Here is a 17523-nt window from a genome sequence, read left to right as displayed (position 1 = left end):
CTTCTCATCTCTTGGGTACTTCCTGGGAGATTTAGCTTTGTCATCCAGGCTCTTCAATGGGCTTGTCACTTGTATTAGCATATTTCTGAATTTTTATTTTCAAGGACTCCTCTCTACCTCAAATATCTCCTCTGAGGGGACATCTTGTTATTTTTGAATTCAATGTCTTTTCCTGTGTGACTCTCTTCATCTGTCTGCATGACTCTGGCCCCTTCAAGTGTACCTATTATTTGTCTTTGACTTACTGTAATAGAGTGTCCCCTATAGATGGTACTTGGTTATTTGTTCACATATAAGAAAGAATAACAACAGAAAGCTAACTATACATTCTGTATACAAGTATAGACTTGGTTAATGGGAGTCTTTTGACTTTTTCAGTAGGATGAGTCAACAGGTAGTTGAGACAGGACTGGCTGGTGATTGAGCTGGAGTGGCTGGTGATTAATCTGGACTGGTTGGTGATTTATTTGAACCGGATGGTAAATGAGCTGGACCGGTGGTGATTAAGCTGAAATGACTGGTGATTTATCTGGACTGGCTGGTGAATGAGCTGGACTGGATGGTGATTAAGCTGGACTGGCTGATGATTGAGCTGGACTGGATGGTAACTGAGCTAGGCTGAGTGGTAATTGAGCTGTACTGGGTGGTGACTGAGCTGGACTAGCTGATTTTGAGCTATCTCAGAAATGTGTGTAACTTGTGATCCTAGGTAGGAATTCTCTGCACTTGCTAAAGAGGTAGAAACTTACTACCATGCAGAAAGGAATGAGAACATCATCTTTTAGTGTGTGGAGTTTTACAACCTAGTGTTCCTCCTTTTTGTCTCTGTGTCCTCATTGTACCAGTTTGGCTCCTCACCTGCCTATGCGCATTTCCACTTGGAGAGATGGAGGACAAGTCTGAGGATCTAGCTATTCCTTATGTGCACTTAAACCCACACTTTAGACTTTGCTTTGTGTGTCCAGCCAGGCCCTGAATTGGGAGTTTCATCATGCAGCTTTCAGTGGAGACCTGGAACATACCCTGTTGCTACCTGAAACATGATGGTTATATTCCCCTTACCTTCTGATTCGGTGGCCATTCTCACATCCACATCCCAAACTTTGAACTTAAATTGACCACACTTTCAATCTCTTATTTACAGTTTTTTATTTTTATCTATTTTGTTGTATATGTTGTGGTGGTGGAGTGTGTGTGCTTTTGTGTGAGGTCAGGAAACAACTCTCAGGAGTAGGTTCTCTCTGCCTACTCTGTAGGACCTGGAATGCAATCTAGGTTGTCAGGCTTATACTCAAGCACCTGTACACATGGAGGCATCTGGTATCTCACAAGACTTTCGTTTGTTTGTTTGTTCGTTTCTTTATTTTTTGAAATCAAGTCTCCTGTAGCTCAGGCTGGCCTTGAATTTACTCTGTAGTTAAGGATAATCATGAACTTCTGATCCTCTTGTCTCCATCTCCTGAGTGCTAGGATTATAGGCCTGGGCCACCATGCTTGGTTTTATTTCGTGCTCAGGATCAAACCCAGGATTGGTATTTGCCAGGCACCAATGTACCAATTAAGTTACATCTTCATATCTAAATGTCTTTATTTGTGAGGAAATGCCCATTCCCCTTTTCTATTTTGATACCTTTTTTCTGCCATTTTATTGTCATTTGGAGAATAAATGGACCTTGAGTGGACAACCAAATTTTAAGTGGATAATAAACGAAATGAAGGATATTTTAGCCTCTGTGTTTTTTCAGGGAACTGAAAATATGTGAATGGAATTTTAAAATTATTTTTTACTTTCTATTCTATTCATGTTAATGTTAAGAAATATTTGACAATTATTATGTTTTCCTACCTTCTTCAAAGGGTGATAATTCTTTGAAGCTGATCTATCCTCACTGGGTCATGAGAAGAGAGACATAGGCTCTTGTCCACACTTCACTGGCAAACTATGTAGGAACATCAGGCAGTTGTTCTAAGAGGAAGTAATTCTTACTTCTGTGTTATAGTATGCAGCATAGAAATTAGAAATTGGGGAAGTGTACCTCCCTATTCATGCACAATTCAGCAGCCCATGGTTTTCTCTGGTTGTCTCTCTTAAAAAAAAAAAACACTTAGAAACAAAGAAAGAAAGAAACAACTAACTAAATAAATGAAATCCAGCATGCCTACAATGGAGAGGGACTTAGCTGACACATTCTCCTCTGCTGTTGCATTCTGTCATTTTCTTTCTAGGACAAGCTGATCCTTGGTTATTTGATCGAGTTAAATGACCACAGTTTATTAGCACATTTGTCCCCATGACATTGTGTGGTCAGGTGATGGATAATGTCATCTTTTGTTATGACATGTGGATTTTTTCTTCTGCTGGAGGTAATGAACACACAGGAGATTGATTGATTGAATTCTCAGAAAGAAGGATAGGACCACAGCTCAGGGAATACAGAGCAGGTGTCTTGATTTGTTGTGTTGTTTTGTGTCTTTCTAAAACTTTTGTCTTCTCAATTCTGCTTTAGTGAGTCTCTTTTTCTTTCTTGTTTTTGTTCTTTGTCTCACACCAATGATTTCTAGGAAATAGTCCTTTAGATATCATAGAAAGTTGATTTTAGAGAACTGAAAGCCATGTCACCTACATGTAGAGATGAGAGCTAACTGTAAAGAAGGGGCACATTTTTGGTGATTATTGAGTTCTTTTGATGATTTATTACTTATTTTTATTCATTCAGGTTTTTTAAATTTTGAGGGGTTTTGTTTTTTGTTTGTTTATTTTGTTGTTATTTGCGATAGGCTATTGTAAAGCCCACTCTGGTCTCAAAATAGCTGCGTAGCTGAGGGTGACCTTGAGCTTCTGATGCTCCTATCTCCACCTCCAAAGTGCTAAGGTGACAGGCATGGACCCCCATAACCTGTTTATGGAGTTTAGCCCTAGAACTACATGTCCAGCTTAAAGATACAGATTTCTGTTTCTACTTATTCATTTATTTATCATTTTATTTATTTATTTGTTTGTTTAGTGTGTGTGTGTGTGTGTGTGTGTGTGTGTGTGTGTGTGTGTGTGTGTGTGTTCAAGTGTAGCGATCAGAAAAGAACTTTATGGAGTCATTCCTCTCTTTCCATCTTATGTGATTTCCAGGATTGAAGTCAGGTCATCAGGCTTGTACAGCAAGTGCTTTACCTGCTAAGTTGTCTTGCTGGCCTTGCAATAGGATTTATGATAATGACAACGACTGCTGTGGAAATGTGTCTGTACAGACTCTGGATGCTGTGTGTTCAGGAAACAGTAGTCAGTAATCTGCAGATGCTCTCATTGCACTCAGTTCCTCACAGCAATGTTTTCTGTGTCCACACAGATACGAATATGAAAAAACAATTTCACCTGCAAGCAACTTGTCCTCAAACAGCTTCTTGTGTTCGGGAAACAGAACCCAGACCTTAACGCCAACGCATGACCCAGCAGGTTGACTAATGCTTCTTATTGCTTTCTGCTCAAGACTGGGCCACAGAATACACTTTTATTAAGGGCTTTGAATATGACACTGGGTTTAGTAGGCATGTAACACAAATGGACAAACTTTAATTCCCTCTTCAGGAAAGGAAGTTGTCTAATAACATAGAATACTCTGCCTCCTGATTTTGACTATACTTATTAAGACTCCTTTGTTTCCTAAAGTGGGTGTTTTAAAAATAAGCCAAAGATATCCACTCCACCACCATTGCTGAATTTAGTCCCACAAGGGAAGATGACTTAGAAGGATGGATTTACACACATGATGAGATTTATGTGATTGGTCTAGTGTGGTTTTCTGTTGCTGTAGTAAAACACTGACTACAACTAACTCAGGAAGGAAAGAGTTATCTAGCCTTTAAATTGTAGTCCACCATGAGGGAAGTCAAAGTAGGAACCTAGAGGTACAGACCAAAGCAGAGACCACTGAGGAATGTCGCAAAACTCCTCTGGCTCGCTCAGCTACTTCTTATACAGTCTAGTCCCAGCTAATCAGGGATAGTACCATCCAAAGTGGTCTGTTCAACCTTACATCAATTGGCCAAGAAGAAAATGTTACATAGACAATTGAGAGCCCTTCTTCTCAGGTATGTCTAGATTTGTCTCAGGCTGACAAAAAATAACCATCACAATGATTATACAAATAAGAATTACAGACAGAAAGAAACATTCCCAGATCTGTGCTGTCCACCTGATGTACCATGGGAAGGCACATAACTATGTCAGTTCAGAATTACTTGATTACCCAGGAACTTCTCTATTGGTCTCCTTTTCACTCTTTGGCGTTACTTTACATTTCAACCAAATAGTGGTGCTTTCCTGACTTTCTAGGAGCCCAGGCACTGTGGTTCTGGCTCCTGCCCTTCATATACTGTATTAGCAATTTTCCCATCACTGTGATCAAGACTCCAAAGAACAACTCAAGGGAGGAAAGGTTTGTTTTTACTCACTGTTTTAGAGGGTTCAGCCCATGGTCATTTGGCTCCACGTTTATAGATAGAATATCATGGTGACATGAGTGTTGGGTGATGCTGTTCTTCCCTTCCTTTTTGTGCAGGAAGAATAGAAAACGAGATACAGGAAGTGGTAAGATATAGCTCCTCTGGACGTGCCACCCCCACGTCCCACTTGCTCCAATTAGGCCCACCTCCTACCTTTCAGTACTTCTCAACACTGCCAGTCTTATAACTCTATCAACAGATAATATGACTCCATGAACAAATCAAGTCAATGATTGGATCAGAGCCATGGGGACTTGTAGAGCTCTGTACATGAACTCACAGACACAGCTGTGAGTGTGTAAAAATTACTTATTGCATATATTCATTACTTTTCTTTTAATATAATACCATGGCCATGGGAACTTATACACAAAATAATATATTTGTGCTTATGATTCTAGAGCAATGATTCTCAATCTTCCTAATGCTGGAACCCTTTAATACAGTTCCTCATATTGTGGTGACCATCAATCATAAAATTGTTTTTGTTGCTCCTTCATAGCTGTAATTTTGCTACTGTTATGTATCATAATGTATATCTATGTTTTCAGATGGTCTTAGGTGTCCCCTGTGAAAGGGTCATATGACCCCCAAAAGAGATGTGACCCACAGGTTGCGATGGCTGTTCTAGAGGAGTGAGGATCAATCATGCTGGGGAGGATGGCAGGAGGAGCAGGAAATTAGGAGCTCACATCTCAACTATAAGCATGAGGCAGAGAGAGCAAACTGGAAGTAGAGTGAGGCTTCAAGCTCTTGAAGCTCATCTCCAGTGACAGTCTTCCTCCACCTCTCCAAATAGCACCATCACCTGGAGGCTAACTATTTAATATTGGAACCTCTGGGGGATATTTCCATTCAGAGCACCACAACATTCTTACAGAGGGCCTGATTGGTTCCCAGCACTGACATCAGGTTGCTCACAACCCCCTGTCATTCCAGTTCTGGGGAGTTGGGTGCCCTCTTCTGGCCCTCTTGGGCAACTGGACACATAAGGTGCACATATGCACATGAAGGTACACACATTTGCATACATATTTTTAAAAGTATTTTTAAAGCCACATATGCTAACAGCCCAACACATTTCCTGAACTTATAGTTTGGAATTGTCTCAGCAGAATCACCTCAAGCCAGAACATCTCCATCTTATGCAAGATCCATGCCAAAGAAATTATAGCAATCTCCAAGACTTGGACTGTCACTATTCTTAGGGAGTCAGTGAAGATCAAAGTAACTTGAGAGTCAAAGAGCAGCCATCTCTGAAGCTCTGAGCCACAGACACCCTCTAAGCAAAGCAACCAGAAACAGTGGCCTCAATACTAGCCTGTTCTCACCTCCTGAACTGACCTTTGAAAAGCCACCCCTTGTGCTCCTTGCATTTTGGTGGATAAGTTAAAATCTCCCCATGTGCAGAATACCAGCAAAGGGTTTGATTCTTCCCAGTGTCTGATATGTTCAGTTCTACCTTAGAAGAGGTTTGAGTGTCTCCCTGTGATCTGTAGACAGAAATCATCATGTTGATGGAAGATAAGAAACTGAATTCCTAGAGATGGAAACTGGGTTTGCTTTAACCAGGAGTAAATAAGAATTAGACCTCATGACCTAGTCGTGCTTAGGACATTTATGAGCAACCCCTGTCCAGTCCAGAGTTCAGGGTACATTGTCCTTAACTTCCCTGGTAACACAATATCAAGCTTCCCTAGGGAGTGGAAGTTCATTTAGCTTAGAACAAACTTGGGAGGTGCACACAAACCTTCAAAGATGCCTCCTTTTGCCTTTCAAGTCCATTTGGCCTACTTTGTGTTATTCCTCTGATTATCTGCTATTCAATCTGCTGGTTGATAGTAAAAGATGGAATCTATAGAAAAAGTGTATGTTTACTATTTTGTACTATTCAGTTAAAGATTTAGTTTCTACAAAGTAATTGAAGCTGTCAGGAATTCAAACTTCCATTAATCTTCTCTGTGTTGTGTCAGTACAGCATGAATTGTCAGAGACACATGTACATATGTGCATGCTCCTTTTTCCTTTTCCTTCCTCAGAGTTATAGAGGAGTGAGGTGGTACACATATTAACTAACTGGGTTCACTGGTTGATGGAAAACTGAGTCCCTGGAGGTGAGGGTAAAGTCCTAGTTTTTACTTTTTGCCTATTTCTATGGTGTAAATTCTCACAACCAATGTATTGTCACACTGAAGAGGTGTCTATCTATAGCATCTTCTCTTCCACCCAAGTGGTAATTGGCTTCACCACAGCACTTACACTCCATTGCTAATTATTCTTTCAAATACACAGTAGGGATGATTCACAGATTCACAGCCAGCATAGTTATGTAAGTCACTTGATGGTCATCATGGGTTTGTGACCCAGAAACACTTAAAGAAAATTTTGAATTAAGTGTCAGTAACGATTGTCAAAATGCTCATTCAATTTTCTCTTGTTTTAATGTAGAGTGTGTAAAAGAAATTAAATCCTTAATGTGGATATATGTAATGATAGGAAATTTTATCCGTGGAATTGGTGAAACACCAATCATGCCCTTGGGTATTTCCTATATAGAAGATTTTGCCAAATCTGAAAACTCCCCTTTATATATTGGTAAGTTTGAAAATCAGACTTGGCATAATTACTAGCATAGCAAGTTCTGAGAGTGTAGAAATTAGTTATTGATTTGGACACATTGTGGTTTCCAGAACGGTAAGCAGAGTGGTATGGAACCATTGGTTACAAGATTGTTCAATGGGGGAATTAAATGGTAGCTCCAGACAAGCTGCTTTGGAGGTTTTGGTCTATGTCACTGGGCTGTGTGGTTTGGAGGCCTGTCATGAGGCAGCTCATTATGGTGGAAGGATGGGTGGAGTGAAACCATTCATCTTATGACTGGGAAGCAAAGCAGAATGCCGAAGGGGCTATGGTTCTACTCCAGATGACCTGAATACCCACCACCATGCCCTGCATCAGAAGGGTTCATTCAGACTCCAGTGGTATCCCCTGGGAAACAAGTCTGTAATACATGAACTTCTGGGGGTTATTCCATATTGAAACAATGGGAAATTCTTTCTCAGTATTTATAGAAGCAAATGTATGTACATGCGACACATATGTACACATAACATATATGTACATATAATATACGTAACAAGCTTAATTTGTTATATGTTGAATATATAAGAATATCTGAGGTAGTGGGGTGTAGCTCAGTTATAGAGCACTTGCCTAGCCTACTGAAATTGATACCCAGCTCTGCAAAGGATAGAAAAGAACTCTAAGACTAAAAACAATTCAATCTAAAGGCTTTTTTTGTGCAAGCAAATCTTTGTGTGCTTGTGTAACTTCCTATCTTTGTTTACTTCTAGGAATTTTAGAAACAGGAAAGATTGTTGGCCCTTTGATTGGACTTTTATTGGCATCCTTCTGTGCAACCATTTATGTAGACACTGGGTCTGTGGATACAGGTAAAATACATTTTATTTATACAGTCCAGTCTCCAGAGTGTAGGAGAATGCTCCAGATTGTTACACCACTGCCTCCTTTAATTATCGTTTAGGCATACTATCACCACTTATAGTTTACAGACCTAAGAGGAGCAGAAGTAAGGATAAAATGTCACCTTCTGATCAAAAATTCACCATTCTCCCAGCACAGTTCAGCCACACCTTTGGTCTCAAAGATTTACTCACACAGGTTTTTCTCAAGGAGGCAGTCACCGGGGAAAATGAAACAGATCTTTCTGTTATGTGATAAGCACCAGTTAAAAAGTTTTACATGACAGATAGAAATACTCATTCACTGCTGGAAAATATATTGCTGCCAAGGGGCCCATCCCCCAGCAGGCCAGAGAAACTGGAGAGGAGACAGAGTGGATGAACTACTGGACAGATGGGCTCTGAGGGCCCAAGCTTAATTCCTCATTTTATTTTTCTGTCTGCTGACTGTTCTTACTCTGTCCTTTTCTGTTATGTTCATTTATGCTGTTGTTTTTCACTTCCTCTTCCGAGCTGTTTTCCTTCTGCATCTTTGCTGGTGTTATCCATTTGCTTCTTCCCTGGCAGTTCGCTTCTGTTCCTTCCTGATGTTTTTCCTTCTACATCTTTCCTTCTCCTATCTCCTATTTTTTCTTAGTCCTCTTATCCCTCCTAATAAAAAGATATCTGTGCAAGAAAAGATTACCTCACAAACATATGTATTTTCCAAGAAGAAATTAAAATCTTTACAGATTTTAAAAGAAGAAATGGCATTAAGATCACAAGTTACATGTTTTCCTTAGAAGCCCACAAGCAGTTAAACATTTTCCTTTGTATTAATTTTCCCACCATAACATCTTTATCCTAAAGCCATGACTCTTTTATTACTGATTAACAAAGTTGTAAGCAAGCTAAGTATAATTCAGCCAGTTCCTTTTGTACTGGCAGGGAGCTGTTCGCAGTTTCAGCATAGCACAATTATATTCCTGAGAAACTTTAAATAAGTGGTCAGCTAAGCATTTATTTTTCTTTATACATAATAGGGTCATTTAATTTCCTTTCACAATTTTGTTTTTTCACATACTGGGGCCTGTGCCTAATTATGTAAGTTACATGACCATGGAACTCAGGCCTAACATTGGGTGTAAGGATATAATTCTTTAATCATCAGCCTGTTTTTTCACAGTTAGAAATCATGGCTCTATAATACATGAAACGTCCTTGTTCTATCCTCTGTAAATCTCATATTTAGGGAAGGTGACTTTTCGCCTATATTTGCCTTTTTAGTATCTCTTATTGGAGCAATTAGCAGAGTAACATAAATCATGTCCCTAATCATCTTTACTAACTGTCCTAACCACCTGTATCTTTTAAGCTCAGAAAGTCCAATTAAATCATTGACTCAACTAAGCATCATTGCTCTTAGAAAAATCATCTTCATTATGATCTACAAGTAAATTACCCAGTGAGGAGTGGGATTTTCCCAAGAAACAATCACACTATACTAGATACAGTGGGATCCCTTCACATAGTAATCACACCATGCCACATACAACAGGAACATGGCAGCAGCAAGCAGAAGGAAACATGGCAGAAGCAAGGGGCATTCTGGAGACAGTCCTCCAGTGGCTCTGCCTCTCCAGGATGCACACAAGTAGCTTTGTCATCCTCTGGGCTATATTCTATAAGATCCATTCCTGTCTACAGCCCCTCTGACATGGCCACTGGCAATATATCAACACATACCGCTAGGTCAAATTAGTTACTTTTCTTAATGAATACACAAAACAAAAAAATAATTGGGTACCATGTGATGTTTTATTATCTTAATTCATGTATAAGTGTATGTCTCTGTGTGTGTATACATTGTGTGTAAGTGCCTGCTGAGGTCAGAAGAGGATTTCAGATGTTCTAAAAGTCAGGGTTGCAGACAGTAGTAGTTTCTATGGGGGTGCAGGGAAGAGAACTCAGGACCTCTGCAAGAGCAGCAATAACTCTTAGCCACTGAGCTGTCTCTCCAGTCCCCTTCCTCACCCACTGTGATGTTTTGAGTTATGACTACATCAGGTTAAGCCCAGTTCCTTAAATATGTCTCAAATCCTTTTTCTGTCTTTTTAAAATGGAGCTTTAACTATTATGCCATGTAGTAATCCAGAACCTATTCTTCTTAGTTAATTTTAATTTCACCCAATTGATCAACCTCAGACATTTTCTCTAAAGGTCTGAATTCTCCCAGCAGGGTGGCAGATACCTGTAATCCCAGCATTTAGGAAGTAGAGGCAGGGACCACAGTATACAGCCCAAACAAGAACAAACAAGGGAATAGTTTACAATAATATATAAATTTTGTGTTTAGATGGATTAGGATCCTTAATAATTTTCTGCAGTTTACATAGGAAAGAATGGTGCAAGCTAATAAAATGTCTGTATTTCTCCACAGATGACCTGACCATAACTCCCACTGACACACGCTGGGTCGGTGCTTGGTGGATTGGCTTTTTGATCTGTGCAGGAGTGAATGTCCTGACCAGCATTCCCTTTTTCTTTTTCCCTAAAACACTCCCAAAGGAAAGACTAAAGGTTAATGTGGATGTGACTAAAAGTGACAGAGAAGAGAAACATCGAGGAAAAACCAAGAAGGAAAAACGTGGAATCACTAAAGGCAAACAGGAAAACTTTAAACCCTGTATTTGGTTTAGATGGGTCTGCAGTTAGTGGAGTGTTTGTCATGCTGTGCTGAGTTAAGATACTAATGGTCCCTACTCAGATGTGTTAAACTCCTTCCAAAGTTACTACTTGGGAGCAATTGATGCAATTTGTAACCAGCTTATCTTTGATTAGACTTTATGAAAAGTTCAAGTCAATCTGGACACTCAATAACCAAATATAATTTCCTCATCTGTTTTGAAAAGCCTATTTTATACAAAATATTAGTTCAAGTTAAAAAAACATGAATAACCAGAAATTCAAGCTAAAGATAATGGGAGAGAAATATCCGCACTAAGGCAACAGTGTAGTTTGATAATAAAAATATCAGTTTAGCAATGAGCATCTCGAAGTTAAGGCTGGAAGAGAAAACATAAGAGGTAACATAATCCTCTATGTTTGAAGGTGTGTGGTAGTTTCCAGGAGAACTGTTCCCTAAGAAACAGACTGTTGTGAAACAAGCAGGAATGTTATTAACCTAAGATGCAGAGTAGTAACGCTTCTGTGAGAGACTAAGGTGGGAAGCTGAGTATTCAAGACTGCCCGTTCTTAAACCTTGGCACTAATTTTACTGTTGTGTGTGTGGTGACCCCTGTAGTATTCTCAGGAGATTTGAGTTAGGGCAAAGGGGATGTGGCTTGAGCTCTGGAATTATTTCTTTCTTTTCTTTTCTTTTTACTTTTCTTTTCTTTTCTTTTTTTTTTTTTTTGGCTTTTTGAGACAGGGTTTCTCTGTGTAGTTTTGGTGCCTATCCTGCATCTTGCTCTGTAGACCAGGCTGGCCTTGAACTCACAGAGATCCACCTGCCTATGCCTCCCGAGTGCTGGGATTAAAGGCGTGTACCACCAAGGGAGCTCTGGAATTCTTAAAGTGTATACTTGGAGGATAGGAAGGGGCTATTTCTTTACATGTAAAATAAGTGTAACAGCAAATCATATTTTCGGGTTTCTGTGCTGTTCTGGTACAGACTACTGTGGGGAGTACTTTATTGATGATATCTCTATTTCTTCCTCCACTCATAACCTCCAACACCATTGCACACTGAATAATCACACATCTCCCTAAAACATTATTGACCATAGCTGGGGAGCCAGTCACACTGGGAGCCAGTCCACTGGGAACCAGTTCAGAGGCTTGAACATTCTTAGACTCATGATCATGTTAATGATTCTCTTGAAAGGGGCTAACACTGATTGTTATGTGAGACTGTGTGGTCTGCCAGGTCAACCTGATTTTCAAAACTAAGAAAGAGCTTAGCATAGTATAAGACATAAATAAAATCAATGTGAATTGTGGAGATTCGTTTAAGAGAACAGAGATGTCAGCAAATATGGGTGAGTTCAAAAGCTCCTGGGAATTCCACTGCAACCCTCTCATTCCTAAAGATGGATTTGGCCACTAGAGTTTTACTTCTTTTTATTAACTTGCTCTAACTATACTTCTAAATGATTTCTTCTTGATACTTGTAGACAAAAATGTAGACAATTTATTAAGGATAGTATAAAATTAGAAAATCAAGCCAGAAAACATAAAGACAGGGGAAAGCAAAGTAACAATTAAGTGTGAAGTTCATTATCTTCTGTGAGATCTAATCATTTACTAGAAATGCGCTACAAACTTAACTCTCGGTTTTTTAAACAGGGAGATATTCTGGTTAAGTTAGTCAGAAGGTGGTTGTTAAACACCAAATGAGTCATCATTCCTCACAGTGAGATCTTTGTGTTGAGATGTTTAAAAATACCACTATGTGCTTCTAATGTTCTGTTGTGAAGTGCTGTGGTGATACTGTGGTTGGCTGAGCCGCAGCATGATTCCTGGAACCTTCCTAAGTTTTTAGCTTGTCTGTTCTTGTACAAAGGAGTGATAACATCAGTGTCTGAACTTAAATTTCATCAAAGAGAGTCTTTTGCAGAATCCAGAGAACAGACTAGTCACTCTGTAGTGAATATAGGATATTAATAGAAGGAAAGGAGAAAAAGAAATGAAATTGTGTGGTCATGGATGTGGTTCCAACTCCTTATAGTTTTGCTTGATGGCAATTGGGTTCTGATTCTTATATAGCCAGTTGTATCACTAACTTCCAGAAGCTACTTAAACAATGATATAGGACATTAGCCCCAAGGGGTAAAGATTTATCAAATGCGTTTGTGTTACACCCAGAATCTGTGAGATTTCAGAACACTGGACACAAAATGCCAGGTTATATTGATTGTCTCAACACTCTCTTGTTTCAGATTTCTTGCCTTTCATGAAGAGCCTCTTCTGCAATCCAATTTACATTCTTTTCAGCCTTATAAGTGTGCTCCAGGTCAATACATTTATCATTTCATTTACCTTCATGCCTAAATACCTGGAACAGCAGTATGGAAAATCAACTGCAGAGATAATCTTTCTCATAGGTATGAAGTCTCATTATTTCTTTAGTAGCACCTCTCCCTTCCACAAGGACATGATAAACAGTATCCCCAAGGACTTACTAAACAGTATGATAATCTGACTAGGAAATTACAAGGAAATTGAAATCTGTTAGCATATTTGTAAATTTCTTCTTTCTAGTCTCCAGGGAAATCAAGAATGGATAGGGAAAGGAAGAGGCCAGAAATACCCTCTCTGTTCTCTCTCCAACCAGAATGAAAGTCATCATTGTTATAGAAATATTTGGTGATGTTCATAACAATCACTTTTCAGATAGGCAATATGTTAATTCAAAGAGGAATGCAGAGTTATCTCACTGGGATTCTGTATCTTACTTCCAAATTTTACTTCTGGGCTTCAATTCTTGCCTTACTAATTATTCCTAATTCATTTGCTTGAACCCTTGGTGATCTGAGGAGTCGGTGCAGCCACACTCTGCTTTTCTTGTTAGATCACAAAACCCAGGATCCTACCCAACTTTGGATTTTTCCTTGGTTCATTTACTCTTGAAAACTGACAATCATAGGCTGCCAGCATCCACATTATCTAGAGTTCTCTGAAAGTCCAAATCCTAGCCCCTACCCTCAGATTTATAAAATTAAATGCAATAACATGGAGCTATAAAGGATGGATAAATTCTTCCAAGTCTGGGGCTGGTGTTGGATGGGTGCAACCTAGCTAGGATTTTCTCTTCCCTTTTCTTTTTTTACTTTGATTTTTTTGGCTGGGGAAGTACAGTCAAGAAGGAAGAATTTGGGGGCAACATAAACAATGCCCAGAATGTGCTTCATTTGATAAGCATGGATTCAGCAGTGACCTTCAAAATTACCTGGGACTGAGTCAAATTTACAATAAATATAGTGGAAAGCAGTACATGGATATCTAATGTGTGTGTGTGGTGGTTATAAGGTGTTTATAGCTTGCTTCAAATAATTAACTAATGCCAATTGTCCTTTTACAGTGACATTACAGGGCAATTGAAATATGTGAGTGAGTAGGGGTTAGGCTCAATGTATATTAGAGCTAAATAACTTAAGTAAAATGTATTTAAAAAGTTGATAACATAATTATTTTTCTTCTGTCTTTATAAATACTATTTAATTTGCATTTATAGGTCTTTATAGCTTACCTCCAATATGCATTGGATATTTAATTGGTGGCTTGATTATGAAAAAGTTCAAGATTACTGTCAAGAAAGCTGCATACATAGCATTCTGCCTATCCTTGACTGAGTACCTTTTATTTTCCTTAAACTTTATGTGGACCTGTGACAATTTCCCAGTTGCTGGCTTAACTGCATCTTATGAACATGAACGGTATGTTATTACCTAAGGAGAATCATAATATTTTTACAATTGCTATTCCATTTTCTTCAAGTGTTGTGTATGACCAGATCATTTATTACAACTAACGGCAGTCATCTATGGTTATCTTGTATTTTTTTTCCACCTACCTATCCAATACCAGCTCACACAAGATGTGGAGTCCTGAGGACCACCAGAAAGTAAATTTATGACTCTGTACATATCGGTGGTCTGATTTAATGTATAATAAAGAAAATAGCCTAGAACTTTGTAGCTTAAATTATCTATTTATTTTATATTTCAGATAGCTTTAGAAGGTAGCTATACAGGCCAACAAACTTTCATAGGTTTCTAAAATGGGCACAAATTAAGCATAGTTGAATTTAGTATACAGTAAGTCAATAAATGTGTATATATATATATATATATATATATATATATATATATATATATATATACCTTTATCTCACCAGGATAGTTACATCTCATATACTCTGTAGTATTAGACTTTGTATTTTAAGAGTTGCCTGGTCATACTCTGTATTACCATGTAAAATTTAAAACTTAGTTTAAGGCACAGTTACAGAATCATCCAATCAGTTAAAATAAAATAAAACATATACATGGAAGGTCCTTTAGAAGTCCTAGGGAAATGACTCAGTGGTAAGGTGTTTGCTGATCAGGTACAAGGACCTGAGTTCAGATCCCCAGAACCCATTTAAAGCTTGTCCTTGGTACAGTAAATCTCAGAATAGCATGTCTGGTTATGTAAACCACTCTGTTTTCTAGGCTAAATGAAGCATCTATCTTAGCAATGGAAATGCAGATTTTGTTCCTGGCCCGCTTTCATTATTTCCCATCATGTAGATCAACGAGAGATTACCATCTTCACTTTTAGCTCTACCATCACAGTATTTTTCTATGTGATAGTCACTTAATGTTTGTTTCTGAAGTAATTGAAAAAGCAGTTATGTGACCACCAGAGCAGATAACTTGTGTGCCCAAAGCATAGTACAGAGACCACACATTGATATTTGGATGATTTCTGAAATGTTTCTCTCTCTGTCTCTGTCTCTCTTTGTATGTGTATATATATATGTATGTATGTGTGTGTGTGTGTGTGTGTGTGTGTGTGTGTGTGTGTGTGTGTGTGTGTATGATGAGATGAAGAGAAGAGAAGAAAATAAAGTGGTGCTTGGGTAGCTTTTCAGTATCCCTAACATTGTTTAAAATCATTTCAGAATCCAGCAGCCTTTGTATGTAGAGAATAAGGTCCTTGCTGACTGCAACACAAGGTGTAACTGCTTAACTAAAACGTGGGATCCAGTGTGTGGAGACAATGGCCTAGCATACATGTCAGCCTGCATTGCAGGCTGTGAGAAGTCTGTTGGAACAGGAGTCAACATGGTAAAACCCTTTCAGTGATCTGAGCTGATGTTTTCTGGGCCGCACTAATATGTGCTATGATCTAAGCCTATATCTGCTAAAAAGCAAAAATTAGTGCATGCTTAAAATAAATTAATATATTTTTGTGGACCACTCACTTTATTTTGTATATGCATTATATTTGACCTTGCAGTTCCTAGATATTGTGTAAAACCTTGACAGAGTCTAAGAATTATTTTGTAATTTCAAAGCAGTTGAGATTATTATCAAGTTAATGGAGTTAAAATTCTCAGCATGAGTTGGAGAGCTAGCTTAGCTATTAAGGGCACTAGCTAGTCTTTCAGTAGAACTGTTTGGTTCTGAACACCAACATGGAGCATCTCCCAACTCCAGTTCCAGGCCATCTAACACTCTCTTCTGCCTTCCTCAGGCACCCCACATGCACATGTTTGAATGCACACAGACAGAGAAGCATATACATAAATAAATGTTAAAATTAAAACTCTAAAATATCTGGCCTTTCTGTGATAGGATCTCATGAAACCCAGGCTGACCTCCAACTAGCTGTATAGTTGAGGCAGGCTGAAAACTTATCTTTTCATATTGTGAGCTCCTTTCCATTATTTATTCATTTATTATGGGTGAATGTGCATGTGTGTATGCAGGTGCATGTGCATAATGGAGGTCAGAAGACAACCTCGGCTCTTGACTCTCAGATCCCACCCACTTTGGGATTTTGAGACAGAACCTCATGGCCTGGAATTTGCTGATTCTGTTAGGCTGCCTGGCAAGTGATCCCCAGGGAGTCACTGCTCCCATCTTCAGAGCACCAGTGTTGCGAGCACATCCTCCACACGTGCATCTTTCTCATGTGTGCTGGGACCTGAACTGGGGTCCTCATGCTCGTGCAGGACTTTATAGACTGTGCCATCTCCTCATGATAGTTTAGCAACAAATAGTTAAGCATTTTCCTTGCCTTAAACATGTTATAATACAGAGTTTGTTGGTAATCAAAATGAGATATAAATTTTGATTCTTATTCATACTCAGAAACATAACAATTCAAACAAGATTTGACTTGTTTTATTTTATTGTTAAAATAAACTCATTTTCTAGGGGACATGACTATTAGTAAGCACCTAACTATTCCATCAGCATTCTGCAACACATGCTGTTTTAGTACTTATTATGAGGGTAAAAACAAAACAAAGCAGTATTCATTTAATTTTTTAAAATTATGTGCAGGCTAGAAATTTGGCTCAGTGGGTAAAGATGTTTGTCACCAAATATTACTACTAGAACCAAATCCTAGAGACCCACATGAGAGAAGAAGAGATGTGGTGGTATTGTGTTCCCCAAAATATTGTGCACTCTAATAAATGTATCTGGAGTCAGAGAACAGAACAGCCACTAGACAGACATAGAGGTCAGAAAATGGTGGCACTCACACCTTTAATTCTAGTCTTCTGGAGGCAGAGATCCATCCGGATCTCTGTGAGTTCAAGGCCACACTGGAAACAGTCAGGCATGGTGACTCATGCCTTTAATCCTGCGAAGTAAGCCCTTAATCCCAGGAAGTGATGGCAGAAAGCAGAAAGGAATATAAGGCATGAAAACCAGGAACTGGCTGGTTAAGCTTCAGGCTTTGGAGAAGCAGTTCAGCTGAGATCTATTTGGGTGAGGACACAGAGGCTTCCAGTCTGAGGAAATAGGATCAGCTGAGAAGTTGGCCAGGTGAGAAAGCTGTGACCTGT

The 17523-nt window shown here is 38.9% G+C and overlaps 1 protein-coding gene across 4 annotated transcripts in view; it reads left to right on the top strand.

The window, feature by feature from the left end:
• Window positions 1–17523, top strand: part of LOC128099494 (solute carrier organic anion transporter family member 1A5-like) — a 42572-nt gene that overhangs the window by 13087 nt on the left and 11962 nt on the right. For 2 of the 4 annotated variants that reach the window (XM_052721439.1, XM_052721441.1), the window contains 7 exons: window positions 3342–3448; window positions 6946–7092; window positions 7851–7949; window positions 10399–10620; window positions 12899–13063; window positions 14194–14395; window positions 15625–15790. In XM_052721439.1, the coding sequence (XP_052577399.1) occupies window positions 3342–3448; window positions 6946–7092; window positions 7851–7949; window positions 10399–10620; window positions 12899–13063; window positions 14194–14395; window positions 15625–15790 (1108 nt within the window). Of the gene's footprint in view, window positions 1–3341; window positions 3449–6945; window positions 7093–7850; window positions 7950–10398; window positions 10621–12898; window positions 13064–14193; window positions 14400–15624; window positions 15791–17523 lie in introns of all 4 variants that reach the window. The other 2 variants (XM_052721440.1, XM_052721442.1) reach the window with 2 other exon arrangements.

This window comes from Peromyscus californicus, unplaced genomic scaffold (genome assembly GCF_007827085.1).
Source record: "Peromyscus californicus insignis strain IS unplaced genomic scaffold, ASM782708v3 Scaffold_6__1_contigs__length_162567912, whole genome shotgun sequence".
NCBI classification, from domain to species: Eukaryota; Metazoa; Chordata; class Mammalia; order Rodentia; family Cricetidae; genus Peromyscus; species Peromyscus californicus.
This window is presented reverse-complemented; position numbering and strand designations above follow the sequence as displayed.